Source organism: Uranotaenia lowii, chromosome 2, assembly GCF_029784155.1.
Source record: "Uranotaenia lowii strain MFRU-FL chromosome 2, ASM2978415v1, whole genome shotgun sequence".
Lineage (NCBI taxonomy): Eukaryota > Metazoa > Arthropoda > Insecta > Diptera > Culicidae > Uranotaenia > Uranotaenia lowii.
In genome coordinates, this window is record NC_073692.1 from 18353377 (window position 1) to 18368870 (window position 15494).

The following is a 15494-nucleotide window of genomic DNA, read 5'->3' on the forward strand; positions in this document are numbered from 1 at the left end:
GTAAATTGAAGTTAAACTTTTATTTCTCATCAGACTCCAGATAAAGACTGAATTAATGATCAACATTTTAACATCATGATCTTTGAATTTTATTAAAGTTGTAAACCATGGGCCCGCGGAGCATTTTTTGGAAAAATCATGTTTTAAGAATTAAGCGTTTTTCTAGGTCTCTATTAGTAGTTTTCAAACTTTTTTCATTCCCCGCCCCCTGTCTTGATATTTTAGAGCTCACCGCCTGGAGTATTTTCGTACACATTTGTATAGAAATAGGGTAAGTGCTCCTACTTTGGACTTAGAGCCTACTTTAGTCCTAAAATGCCAAATATCGGAAATAACTCATTTTTTTAACATGGATTCAAGACACTCCTATGCAAATAATGAAGTTTTCTTCCTCCTTTATCCTATCATACCTATCATTTTCCATAAAAAGTAATTCTAATAAAATTTTTAACGTTTGTGCTTTCTCTTTATTGGTAAAACAGACAGCTCAATTAGTGGGAAGCATTTCGAGAAATCAGAGAGGTTAAGAATAGATCAAACTATTCAATATGAACTATAAATATCAAATTTTCCTCAAATAACAAAAATTCATTGGAAATTTGTTTAGAGTAACTAATACGTATATCATTAATTAAAGTAGTTCATATAAAAATTAGTTGGTTTGATAATTTGTTTGAAAATTTTAAAAATTCAAGAAAACTTCCATCGTTGTATAATTAAGGCAATTGAGACAATAAAGGTGATTTATAATAGAAGGCAATTTAATCAAGAATAATGTCTATAACTCTATAATCAATAGTTAAAGCAATTTAAACAATATTTTCTTCATACATTTGTTGAACGTGCTTCAAGAAAACTTAACTGAATAATAATATTCGTGTAATGCTAAGAACTTTAGAGTTATTCAGTATTCAGGGCTGGAAGCGACCATGAGGCAAAAAAGTAGGGCAAAGTAGTTACTTTTAAATCAAATAAGGGCAACATAAGTGACCACATCAAGTTAAAAATTATATCAATAGAGACTTTAAAAATAACTACCAGAGGATTGAATAATCAATTTGTTAGTTCTTTTCTATCGAACACAGTTTTTTTTTCAATAAGGAATCATAAATTTAATTTTACAGGTCCTGAGGTTTTAATTATTTTTGGTTTAAGTTCTAAACTTATCCATATTTTTAGCAAGATTTTTTTTAAATATCTTAAAAAAGCATGATAGTTCATTCTACTCTGGAACCGAGCTATCTAATCTTATACTTTACTTAGTATCTTTTAGTTACAAAAACCAAAACAAAAAATGTTCTACCTAAGGACCTTAGAAATTCATGAAAAACATTCATGAACATTTTTCGAAACATTGAAGATTTGAGTTGATTTTTTTTTAAATTAATTGTGAATAATAAATTCAAAACCTGTATTGAAACCCTCTTTGTGTGTGGTAAAACGTCCAAGCTCGAGTAGAATTTACGAAGCGAAAATGTATCATTACCTCAGAGTCAAAGGGGAAAAAGTGCAAACATGGTCGATTTCAAGTTAATAGTCTCAAACAATTCTCTAAATTTTAAACAATATTTGGTATTTTTTTCAAACTTTTAGAAATTTATTTAAGTTGAACGTAAGAGTACAGAAAAACATAAATTCTCAAAAAATATGCAATGGAAAATGGCGAAACATTTTTCTGAAATATTTTTTTTTTTAAATAAATTTTTTTAAATAAGTTTTTATGCATTTATACCCCTTTGGCTCCTAGGACATCATATAAGACTTTTAAAAAATCTTTTAAAACAATTGACTATTGAAAAAAAAAATAAAAAAATTAATATCTTTAAAAAAAATATGTTCCAATTCATCCTCCTGAACATCAAATTCCTCATTTTAATGTGTAAGCTCGCAATCTTTTATTTCAAATCCAAGAAAAAGTTAACTATTTAAACACAAAGAAATTAAAAAGGCTAAACTTCACCCTACTTTAGTTATTCCACTTTAAGATAATTTTAAAAACCAAAGCAAACTGTAATAGAGCATCATAGAATAAGACGAAAAATAAACGTTGATAAAAAAGCGTTTCTATGCAAGGAATTTTGTCCTTTATTATAAAATATAGTGACTTAAGTGACAAAATTTCAAAAAAGGTAACTGGTGAGTGACCAGCTTTGAAAAAGTGACAAATTTACTAAAAAGTGACAAACTTCTAGCTATTGTTTTATATAAACTGCTGAAAAATGCTTCTTATTTTGAGAAAAAGACGCATGTGAAAGATTTTCTGTTCATCACAGAATTCTAATTAAGACTAAAGTTTGATTTTCTCCAATGTTAGTCAGTTAACTTTGTAAAAGTTTTCCAAGAAAAAAAGCGGGACAGCGGGACATGTCCTGTTTTTGTGGGACGGATGGCAACCAAATGGTGACGGATGGGGTACAAAAATGACCATTATGTTCGCTTTTTACAACTGCCGTCAATTTTTTCAATACTAACCGATCAATTAAGGTGCCAATTTTCATAAGGGAATAACTAGAACCCAATATTGAGCATTTTCAACATTTTTTGTCAACTTTATGTACCATCATGTCACCATCTACCGCCCAGTTAAGCGGTTTTTCAACTTCAAACATGTGTAATAAAAAAACGACGGCAGATTTTTATTCGCTTTCTTTTCTAATACATCTCAAAACTGCTCTACTTCAAATAAAAAATTTAGTGGAATGCGAAAAATGTACGCTTTTAAAAATAATTAACTAAACGTTGAGGTGTTCAACTGGCCCTATTACCGCCCACTCGACTTTTTCGGGTATCGATAATGTTTTCTTAAGGAAAAACTATCTAACAACACGGAAACTGTTCTTTTTAATATTGTCCATTTAACGAGCTGTCGAAACCATATTTTGGATCTTAAGAGAATACATTTTGTGAAATCTTTCCCGCAAATTTTGTACAAATTTTAACAAAGTGCGTTGACTGACAAAATGATGATTCCCGGCAAACAGCCTCAAGTAATCGGTTACTTTCAGCGATAAAACATCATTTTCTAACGTAATCAAACTAAATGCTTCTCACAATTTACAATTTTGACACAATACATGCGTTAAAAACAAAGAAATTGTGCGTGACCGGTAATTAGGAACCCACACTTTTATTTATACACCAATTACCGCCCATCACTAAACGCTTCAAAAACAACAACTATTGAAAAAATCGAAAATTTTCCGATACAAATCTATTCTACAAAAACCAATCTATCGTTTCAAGTCGATTGTAGGACAAATAAGTACTATTTAGTAAACAAAACCCCTTTTTCCCTAGGAGCACAGTTATGCTTAGTTCGCTAACAGGCGTCGAATTCAATAATTTGACCGGAAACGAAAAACCAAATATTTTATTTCTGGCTATAGTTAGCATAATTAAGTGGTGATTTTTCAGTGAAATGGTCGAACAATGATGCCGACACAGAACACAGGTCTTATTTTTCTAGAAAAAATTCCAGTTTTTTCGAAATACACACAAAAGGGTGATTTTGGGCGGTAAATGGTGTCTGGGCGGTGAATGGTGACTTGATGGTATATAAGCTACAAGTAAACACAAAAAAACTCATTTTTGACATTTGGCCCGCCTGTTGAAAATATTGACCACCCATGATGCAAACCGAATTTTTCTAGGAGTTATCAGTTATTCTGCCTTACAATGTTTGAATAAAAAGCTCCAGAAAAGAAACTGAAACTAACCTGTCTGCACGTTGGAATATTTGCTTTTTTTCATTTTCCGGGGAGTTCCTGGCCTCAGTCACAGTGGGAGGACTTCACGGGAAAAATTGAGTCGTTAAAAACCGATCGATCAGTGACCAGTTTTCTTCTTTTATAATTAATTTTTGTAGCAATTTAGTTTCTTTGTGTGTTCTTTTTTTTTTTTTATTAATTATTTAAATTATAATGTCTTATTTGATTAAATGTTTGCTTAGTAGTATTAATATCAAATAGTGGATCTCTTTAAAGGAAATCTGTTTTCCATTGAGATCCATGTAGTATTTAATTTAGTATTATCATTACATTTCCTCGCACTAAATTTAAACATTTCAGTTCTCAGCATGAGTAAAATTTTGCCCGCGTTTTTTATTAATTTTTGTTGCTGCCAGACATGCTGAGAACAGTAGCGTCCATTACCAGGGGGCTCTAATGAGCTTTTTGGTGTGGGGGAGTGTGGTGGGCCGCTACAAAAAAAAAAAAAAAAAAAAAAAACTGTATCTAGACCGTTACCACGGAGGCCTTCAATTATTAGACCCAGAAGTACAGTGTAAATCGTTGTTTGTAAAGAATTTATTGTTTCAAAAAGAAACAGACATTGACCACTATTTATTAAGACAGCAAGATTTGAAAAAAATGACGATCAACTGCAAAAAATGGATAACTGATGCCATAGAAATTAAAACACACGATTTTCTATGTTCCAACCGAAAAATTTATGACTTCTTAATAAATCGAAAGAATATTGTAGCCAAAATTGAACTGAAATTTCCTAACCAAAATTGGTTAGTTATTTGGACAAATATTCATAAAAATTTTTTGAATATGAAAACCAGATCCATTCTTTACGAAATTTACAATGATATATACCCCAACAGAATCAAAATGTTTAACCATAATTTTGCCGCAATTAATGACGCTCTTTGTGAGATTTGCAAAAAAGAAGATACAAACATACACAGAGTTAAAAAATGTTGTAAATCTCATATTATTTGGGACTGGACATCCAAAATAATTCGTTTTAGACTTAAAATTAACATAAAAGACCCTGATGAAATTCTATGTATGGAAATCAATGATAAAAGTACCACTGAAAAAGCTGCCCTTTGGATAGTATCAGAAGCAATTGCATACAACATCGTTCACTACAAAGAGCCAAGTTTGTTTAGTTTTCAAAAACAAATCAGAGACTATCGTTGCAACAACAAAACGATTATTGAAAAAGTGTTCGGAAACCACCTCAACTTTTGTTAGGATAGGATGTTTTGAACAAAAGTAATGTTTAACTTAGTTTTTATTTATAAAACTATAATATAAGTGTATATGTAGGTATAAATAAAATGTAAATAAAGAAAAAAAAAAAAAATCAGCCGATGTCGTTTTGTAAACCACACTGATAATCCTTTTAAACAGCTTCAGATCATCAGCATAAAGCAGTGTGTCGGATTGAAGAGTTTTCCAAGGTCATTTACAATAAACTACCAAAAGAAGGGGTCCAAGGTGACTTACTTGCGGTACCCCCGACGAGGTGTCGAAAGTTCGTGATTGTGAATTCCTAATTTTCTGAATCTCGTGAAAGCTTGTAGATATGAAGCAATCCAATCAAGTGACCGAGCTGGAAAAGCTGGAAAAAATCCATATTCGCATTGAGAATTCTGTGCGGGAGACGATCAAACGTTTTCGCAAAGTCAATATACTGAATCCACTTGACAAGCTTGCTCCAGACTATTTTTCCAGAAACCAACGTAATACATCCAAATCGTAACCGTAGACCTTACGTAACCTGAGACTTTGAAATAAAATGTTACGCAAGACATAAAATCGCTCGTGCACCAACACTTCAAAAACTTTTGAAATTGATTTCAAAATTGAGATTGGGCGGAAGTTATCGACGTTATGAGCATTGGTAAAAGAAAACGCCTACTTAGCCATAAATATGGTTGTCTGTTTCTGACCGTTGAAGTCGGAAACATATTGATTATCATCAGAGTGATTTAACCTTGCATTGACTGAATATTTAGGGATAAGGGTTTTTCTTAAATATAAACAATGTTCGTATTGGTGCATTGATTGAACAAAAGAATATGTTATAATTTCTACACTATCCGTTTCCTTTCCTTTTTTTCTTTTAAAAGACTAAAGTGATACATTAAACATAGTTCACACTTCTACGCAGCTGATACTTAATATTTCATAACCCTCTCGAACGCACTTTCGCACGGTAATACCGAGAAGAACCCCATAATTAAGCGCTTAATTTCGCACCAAAGGAAATTCTTTGACACCAGTGGGCCTGCCGCAGTGGCACTTCTTTCTTTCTAACTACCTATTTTATTCAAACGGCCGGAGTCGCGCGATCGGGACACCAATTGGTCAATTGTTGCGTTATTGGCCAACGCTTCAACTTTTTTTTAGTTTAGTTCTTTGTTATTTTGCAATGGAAAAATGCGAAACGCCACGGAAATATATATGGCTAGAGAAAATATGGCAGATTTTAATTATGGGCTTTTATGTGTTAATTAAATTCATCAAGCGCCGCCGGTTGACGCCGGCAGCGTCGTCGGTGCGTTCCCGCTAAATTATTAATAAATAACGGGCTTTAGTAGGACGGACTTTGAGAAGAAGAAAAAGGAGAAGGAAAAAATGGTCGAAGAAAAGCGTGGAAATAAAAATGGCGTAAAACCAAGGCGGCACACCGGTTGAGGCTCGATAGAGCCTCAATCGTATCTACTGTCCGAAGCAGAAAATAAATACTTCTTACGCGGCTAGTTTGAAGATTTTTTTTAAAAGTAGCAGCCCATTCGGTGCAATTAAATTGAACAAAAGATAGCGATTATTTGTGGACTTAGTAACTCAGTGAGCACGAATTGGGTAACTTGGGATCATTTTAAGAGTGTAACTTCAGATGCTGTCCGAGCAAAGTAAACACGCAGATTGAAGATTGAACAGACCATGCATCAAAGTAGGCAGGCAGTACACATAAAACTAATGCTACCTCGTGATTTCGGTATCACATTACTCGGGGTGGCAAGTGTATGTGTGTGTGCGCCTGTGTGCAGAAATTCAGGCGCGGTCATGTGCTTAATTACATCTAAATTATGTGCCACAAATTAAAATGATGACATTAAAAAAAACTTTTCGGACGGACCACCACAATGAGGATAAATACGTTAGGTACGTTCAGTGGCCACCGTTGTGTGAAGCCATGCGGCGGACCTCGGCCCGGCATCAAGGCCATTAAGAAGCGCCGCAAATAAATGTGTTTGTAAATTGCTGGCTTTTCTGGCTAGACCGGTTCACTAACCCCATCATCATCAACCGGCAAACTCCACGCTGCCTGGACTGGACTCAATTTTACTGTGTACGATACGTATCGCGTATGAGCTTACGTATTTTTAGTCTAGTTACATCAGCAAGCAGCCTGCCTCCTGTTGTGGAAAGGAATTTCCCTTGACTGGACTCACTATTCTCCACCTTCTCGAATTCCTACGAACCAAAACAACCTACAGTCGGGGTTCCGGTATTGTGACAATAAAAAACCTCCCGAAATGAACGGTCGCTGATGATGGGTTCTTAATGATTTTATCATGTTTGCGAGAGCGCACTTTTGCTGCTTCTCCAAAAAAGGAAAAAGGTTCTGGAAATTCTGGAGTGCGAATTTTCCGGGAATCGCCCATTAAGAATTCGGACGTTTTCGATTTCGGTTCATCCATAACGTTCCTTCCTGGCCTACTGCGTCGATGTTGTTGATGTTTTTGCTGGGCAGCGCCGCTTCAATGCATCGAAAACAAGCAGGCGAGCGGTGAGCAATCGTCGTAGTTGGCGTGGCGTTTATCTTATCTTGCCTCTCACACGTTGATTCGTCGTCGTCGTTGCATCGTTAAGAAACGCAACAACGCACCGACCGAAAGCGTTCGGTTCGACTCTTAACCAGTACGTCATGTTTCTGTCCGTTTTTTTTTTTTGCTTAAAAGTTTTTTTTTTGCACGCCACTTAACCGATTGCATTCGGTTTCCACTTGGAGGCCGGCTTTACAGGTGTGGTGTAAGCGATAACAACCGACACCGGATCATTTCTAGATAGGTTCCAGCGGCCGCAAGCCGCTGCGATAGTTTGAATGAATGATCCGAATGGATCACTTGAGACGAGATTACCGCTCAATTTCATAAGCTCATCGACCGGATGCCAACTACTCAATGTACCAACAACAAAAATGACATCGACAACAGCAGTTGACAGCACGATTTCGCCACAGGCCATCACACGCGTACGGACGCCTCGACTCATCAACTTTCCAGAAGTTGTCACACGACGAAGATGCGAGAGTCGTCCATGTCTGGTAGGTACATTCCTGCCAAGTTTTCATTTTCATTATCACATCATCAACTACCTTGCTAATCGTCTTCCCTTCTGCAGTTGTTTTGAAATTCAAACGGAAACTTCCTTTCCCCCTCATTCCCGTAACCCCAATCGTACTCGAGGCGGAATTCTCTTCTCTCCGAGTTCGTCATTGCCTCGCGTTCGTCATCATCGCGGTCTCTTGAGGCCCAATTTTCCGTTTCCCGGAACTCACCTGAACTGGGACGATCGCTGTACCGGGTACAGTAGACCCAGGCTGGCCACACCATCGGTCCTCCGCTGCCACTGCTGGTCGAAGATCCGCCACTTCCACCAGTTCCGGAGGTTCCTTCGGTGGCAACCTTGCTGCTGGAACTGGTGGACGATTGCGACGGAGACATGGGCACTTCAACTTCACTACCACTGGCACTGCTAGAACTAGATTGGCGGCTGGCAACACTGCCGCCACCACCTTTTTCGGTTAAATCGATCGCCGCCGACGAGATCGGGGCAGCAGATGGTTTTTCGCCGCACGCTGCCGACGGCTTTCTCGAGTAACTTTTCCCACTGCGGCTTAGCGGTTCGGTAATCCGGCGGCCGAAATCCGCCTTCAGAATGTTGTCTATGCTGAACTTAAGGTTCTGATCGTTGAGGGCCATGTTGTGCTGGAGCTGGAGTAAATGAGCTGGTCCCTGTGGTGGGGATTCAGAACTTTCGCGGGAGGTCAAACTCGCTCGGGACGTGAGTTTGCTGATGTCACTATTGAGGTTTTGAGTAATTTGGGATATTGCACTGAGGTGAGAGTGAATCCCGCGAAAGGAAGAGGTTTCAGGAGGTGAGCGAACGGAGCGTTCGTCTGACCATCGGTTTTGATCAGGGTAGAGATCACCGACTCCTCTGATGTGAGGCCGGAATCCTAGCTTATGGGGGTCTTCCGGTAGACCGAGTCTACCGGGGCTACGATTGTCTTGCAGTCTTGACACAAGACCTAGCGTAGACTCAAGGGGTTTAGGACTTAAATTAATTCCTCGTGCTGCAGCTACTATTTGCATCTGCTGCCGCATCAACTCCTCTGCATAGAGCTGCGAGTTCCTCAGGAACTCTTCATGCAATCTTGTGGGACTCGGTCTCATAACCGGAATTTTTAGGTAGTCCTCCGGAAGGTCCTTCGAGCTGGAGTATCTCGAAGAATCGTTGCTCATATCTTCCGCTGCATCCACACTGCTATGTCTATCGATTAACTTTTCAATGTCCATCCGTGAGTTAGCACTTGCAATACTAAGTTTTTCATCGCTATTCATAGTTTTATCATTTTCTTCCAGCCCTTCCTGGCCTACTGAAAGTTCGCTGTCTTCACTACAACAACTCATCTGGTCATCGTCACGATCCTTATGGCTAATCATTAGCGATTCCGGACTGGAACGAGCTTCGCTCACCATATCCGGACTGCTGCGATCCGTCGGCAAAGACATCGATCCGTTTTCGTAGATATCCGCCCCCGGATGCTTCCCTAGCAGCCCAGACATCATCAACCCGGCGGTAGTTTTGGCCAGAGCAACTGCCGTGGTCGCCTTCAACGGCAGTGGAATCAATGGCAGCTGATGGGACATAATTGTAGCCATTGTTTTCTAGCAACGCATAGCTCCCAAAAAAATAATCCCTGTTCACTATATTCCGTTTTTGGGTTTCAGCACAAAAGTTCTACCCCGTACAAAACCCAATTAGAACTCAATCACTTTTTTCGGAAGGTGGCACTTGTACGCGATAAGTCGCGAATTCCTTGTTAGAGGACGACTCTCGAGAGCACAACAAGCCAGTAGTCTGTTCGGCGGCCCCGTCACAGAACAATTGCGACCCAAAAGGATTATCGGTAATTAAATTCGCACCCCGTCGTCGATTCCGGAACTCCCTGCTTGGTCCAAGGGAGAGAGGGACGAACACGACATCCGAGCCGCCGCCGCAACCGCCCGAAAAAAAACCAGTGTTATTACGCCTGTTACTAGATTTTCATCCGCCGCCTCCCATGTGGTCCCGCACCGCACCGGACACACACACATATGAGAGCGCGCAAGCACGCACGCACCCTAGACACACACCCTCCACAGTTCAAAGACGTCGACGACGACGGATCGTCTCCTCCGGCAACCCGTCCGTGTTACAGATTACTTATGGGAATCAACACTGACGACGACGGCGCACGGTCTAGTGAAGACGGTCGTGAAAAGGGTGTGTGAGAAGTGAGGCGAGGCAATACAGTGATTACAACAACCCAAACCGGCAGCAGCACTTGACGAGGTAGCCGAGAAAAAAAAGGCAGCTAATCCAGCGACGGCGGAAACACGACGGACAACACACACGGTGCAAAAATATACGGTCGTTCCATCACGGTACACGTAGCCCAACTGCTCGACGATCCCCAAGCAGGCCACGCTATTCTCAAGTGGTTGTAGTAGGCGGTTTTCCACCGTTTTCCATTGTATTCGTGAGCTCCAGCCCCGAACAAGTGGGGATCCCAATGGGCGGAGCTTCCCAACTTGAAATCGACCGCGTGCACTAGTATAGGTTGCTTGGATTAAACCGCCGCACGAATGCAGTGCGAACAGGAAAGGGAAACAAAAAGGGAAATTACCACGGTTATCGCGAACGACCGAACACCATCGCAACCAGCGGCGAAATCGCTTCAACCAACACACCCCTGTTTTTATGTTGTTTTTGTTTCAACCTGACTGGGGGGACACTCAACATGGTGGTAGTTATTGGTCTGCTGCTGATAAAGTAGAATAACGAATGATAAACATAAATACACACGCAATTAACCGCGTTCCTTCGTTCGTTCGTGGATGTTTCTGTTATCCTCGTCGTCGTCGAGTGTCTCTTTTCAACAAACGCGTGCTTCGCGCTTCATTTGGCGTTGGCTATCTCTTTTCCAACGTAGCAGCCGCCGCCGACTGTGATCGGGCAAGCTCGGCAGGCGGCCAACCGAACCGAGGGGGGTGGAAAACTCCTAATGAGCTTCGCCTGCTTGGATTGGTGATTGCCCGAGATTCTCTCGGACGATGAAGCTTTTATGTACGGGATTCGTTTTTTTTTCTTCTGTTCCTTTTATCCATCCTTTTGAACGGATCAGCACCACGCTAGAAGGGGGTTTATGGTTTCGGTAAAAGCTGAAGAAGGAGGTGGGCGGTTGAAATGAAAATGTTTCTCTGTTTATTCAAACATTATGAAGCATTTATGTTATATGGTTGTTCCCTTTTGCTTTGCTGATCGTTCTCCAACCACCGTGCGCCCCAACTCCAGAGCGTTCCCTAGGGCAGCGAGCTTGGAACCCGCCGCTTCTTGGTTGAGGCGCAGGAAGAGATTGCTGCGGTGAAGGGTTTTTATTTTATCGTGTTGAAGAACCACTTTGCACTCGCGCTGTGCTCCGTGCCTTTGGCATGTTGAAAAAGTTGGGATGAATGTTTCACGTTCTACAACTACTCCCCGCTAACCACTCTCTGTCCCCTTCTTGACACATCTTTTTCGAACCAGATTTCGTGAAAGTGTTCCTCTATCAACAACGATGACGAGAATGATGACCGATGATGATTATGATTAAGATTTGAGTCCCCCCTCTTCGTCCTTCCCCGTGGAACATGACATGCTACTCCACCCTGAAAAAAGGGGGAGACGGACGACGACGGTCGTGGAAACCATTCGAAAAGGTCACGTGGTCCTTGATGGAGCATGGAATGAAATGGGTTTGTTGAGTTGGGGGGGCGAATCCGTTCCCGGTCTCTGACTTTTTACCATCCACCATCCTTCGCATATGATATGAAAACTGTGCTGTTCACGATTTAATTTTGCAAAGTGCTCTGTGGTTTCGAAAAACTTCCTTCTTCCTTTCGTCTTTCGCCACACCACATCCGACCAGTTGGTTTGGTTTGGTTCGGTTTTTGGGATTGGATTGGTATGGTTTTTTTTTTGTTGCTACAGCCCTGCGGTTCCGGATGGGAAAATAGACATCTTGTTCGATGCGGATGTGCCGCTGGCTGGCTGAATCGGTCAATATATTTTATGGGTCTTTTGAGTTTTCTAGGGGGTGGAACGTTTAACATAAACCTCGCGTAAAATGGAGCTCGTTTAGAATCTTTTGAACTTTTACTAGCGTTCGACTCGAACACTTTTTGCAAATTTATTTTAGTAAAAATAATTAAAAGTTCAAAAATTCCCTAAAACTTTAACATCATTTTTTTTTTATTTCGCTTAAAAAATTGAAATTTCTGTAGAAAAATCATCCCACACCTTAATCCTATTGAGCAGATTAGTGCCGCTTCGAACAAGCCGGAAAGTAATACATAGAACGATTGTAGGTAAGCAGGTAGGTATCCTGAATAAGGTCATAAAATCAAAATCCATAACCAATTGGTAAAGGAAGGGACGAAAAGAAACCAAAGGAAAAAACGCTTTATTGATGTTTTTTCTTCCGACAACCGAAAACAGTAAATATTTTGTCAATATTGATCGGCTAAGCCCAGCTTAGCTCAGCTCAGTTCGGTCGGTCTTTCATAGGATTGACTCGTAGCGGTATGATTAATGAATTTATATTTTGTGAAGTGTTTTGCCGTATTAATTTCGTCAAAAATCAACCATCTTTGGAGAGATGCAAAAAAAAAAATAAAAGAATTTCGAAGCCTACATGTAAACAAAATTTGTAAATCAATCGCTTGCTCAAAACCTGATAAAAATTTCATTCCATCAGTTATTAACGAATTCGTCCTTTCGCTAGATTAACTTTTTATTCATAAAAGAAAATTAGTCTGTGTTAAAAATGTGAAAAAAAAATCAAATTGCCCTATAAAATCTCTGTTTTGGTCCCTTTCATGCTATCTTCTCAACTCACTTGAAAGGCTCCCTATTATTTATCAGCTGAACTCTTTTCTCGTATAGCTGGGGAACGAAGTAGGCGTTAGTTAAAAAAGTCAAGTCTCCTGCCAAAATTTCAAAATTTATGGCGAAAAGTGGAAAATTGAAAAAAATAAGAATGGTTAAGAATTGTGAAAAAATTAAATCATTCATGGTTCCTTCAGCTATTTATCAAGCTCCAAACCAGGATCAGTGTGGTCAAAGCCATTAATCGGAAATCCATCGAAACAGTTCAAAAGCTTTGAATTGACTATATTAAATTTGAGAGAATTTTTAAATATACGGTAAATTCGCCTATATTACTACACAAAGTAAGCATCCCATTTATATTCCAACTAATCCCCCATTAGACGAATTTAGTGCCAGAGCGAATGTCACGATCTGCCAAGCCTAAAGTTGTATAGCGGGGCTCCACTAGGTGCCGACATAAGTTCGTGTCACTGAATAGCGCTTTTCAATGAAATAATCAACAATTATGTTGACGTGTATCTTGATTAAAATAGGCAATGTCCGCACCGACTCTAAGACATTGCTGTTCTACGGCGAGTTTTTTCTTCCTCTACAAGCATTCTGGCTTTGATACAGGTAGAACAACCGCCGATAGGCAATCGAAGTCGGCGACGATAAACGTTGGTATCTAAATAAACTCATTACCATTCGATTTAGTAGACCAGTGGACTCCACCTTGTGTCATTCTAATTACAGCACCGGTTGTGCGGCAATTTTCAAACAATCTACCGACCGCCTACTGCGATGCGGCCAGACCACCAAAGTCACGCGCGTTAATTTTCTCATCACTTTTTGTTACAACGATTGAGGTGGCAGGAAAATTGTTCGTGAAAAGCCTTATAATCGAATTTACGATTGGTGCTGAATTCTACCCATTTTAGCGCCGCCGCCGACGACGACGACGACGCGCAAATGAGAAAACGTTTTTACGCATCCCGCCCGATTTGAAAAGGAGCTGTCCGCGCGCACCGGACAGTGGATAATAATAACAGTGAGAAGTGAGTCACGTCCTAGCGGATAGTTTATGGACAAAATGAATTGAGGCTGTCCGAATTGTCGACTTTTGTGTTCGGTTTGTGGAAGCCCGTTCGCGAGAATGGATTGTATTAAGTTGCTGTGGCATCCGAGGACTAATCGAAGAATTCGCAACGGTTTTCCAAATTTTTGGATTTTGAACATTATAACAAAATATTGTTAAAAAAATCTTCACTCGTGAATGTTTTATTTTAAACTACAAAAATATAACTCATCAGTATTAAGCTTATGGCAAACTTCAAAATTTTAACTGTTACAAGTTAAAGGGTGATACGGTCAAAATTTGGTCAATATCAACTTGACGTATTTCTTTCAATTTTGCATTTGAAAACCTGAACACCCCTCATTTTGAAGATGTGTGTGTGTTTGTAGAAGGTTGCTCCTATTTCGATTTTGAAATTCACTCTTTAGTTGTCAAAATACCAAGGAAGAAGAGCAGTATCAAAATTTTGCTCGCGCATCGCGAAAATCCGAGCTACTCGCACGCAAAGCTGACAAAATCGCTAAAAGTTTCCTAATCAACCGTTACAAATGTAATTAAAGTGTTTGGGGAACGTTTGTCGACAGCCAGGAAGTATGGATCGGGAGGAAATCGAAACCGGAAGCCGCTGAGACGACAAAGAGAGTTGCCGGAGGTTTCAAGCGAAACCCTAACCTCTCTCTCCGAGATGCCGCAAATAAGCTGGGTGTATCATCTACAACCGTGCATCGAGCCAAAAAACGAGACCGACTATCGACTTACAAGAAGGTAGTGACTCCAAATCGCGAAGATAAACATAATACGACGGCCAAAGCGCGATCCTGGAGGCTATACACGACGATGCTGACGAAGTTTGACTTCGTGGTAATTGACGACGAAACCTACGTCAAAGCCGACTACAAGCAGCTTCCGGGACAGGAGTTTTATACGGCAAAAGGAAGGGGAAAGGTAGCAGATATTTTCAAGCACATGAAACTGTCAAAGTTCGCGAAGAAATATCTGGGGCAAGCCATCTGTACCTGTGGCTTGAAAAGCAGCATTTTCATAGTTTCCGGGACTGTCAACCAAGAGATTTACGTGAAATAGTGTTTGAATAAACGTCTGCTGCCTTTCCTGAAGAAACACGGTTGTTCCGTACTGTTTTGGCCGGATTTGGCATCTTGCCATTACGGTAAAAAGGCCATGGAGTGGTACGCCGCCAACAACGTGCAGATGGTTCCCAAGGACAAGAACCCTCCCAACACGCCAGAGCTGCGCCCAATTGAGAAATACTGGGCTATTGTCAAGCGGAACCTAAAGAAGACAAAAAAACTGCTAGGGACGAGCAGCAGTTCAAGGCAACCTGGCTTTCTGCGGCGAACACAAGGTGGCTGTACAAAATCTGATGGCAGGGGTTAAGCGTAAGGCCCGGTAATTCGGATTTGGATAAGCGGAAGCCTAACTGAATATTTTTCCTGAATTTTATACTAATTAAACTTGAAAAAGAAATTTAATTTGAT

The 15494-nt window shown here is 40.0% G+C and overlaps 1 protein-coding gene across 1 annotated transcript; it reads right to left on the reverse strand.

Moving 5' to 3' along the window:
- Positions 1 to 8125: 8125 nt before the first annotated feature.
- LOC129741126 (homeobox protein invected-like) lies at positions 8126 to 10458 on the reverse strand. Its single transcript, XM_055732830.1, has one exon. It carries the CDS (start codon positions 9689 to 9691, stop codon positions 8126 to 8128), a length of 1566 nt encoding a protein of 521 aa, XP_055588805.1. The 5' UTR covers positions 9692 to 10458.
- Positions 10459 to 15494: the final 5036 nt, after the last annotated feature.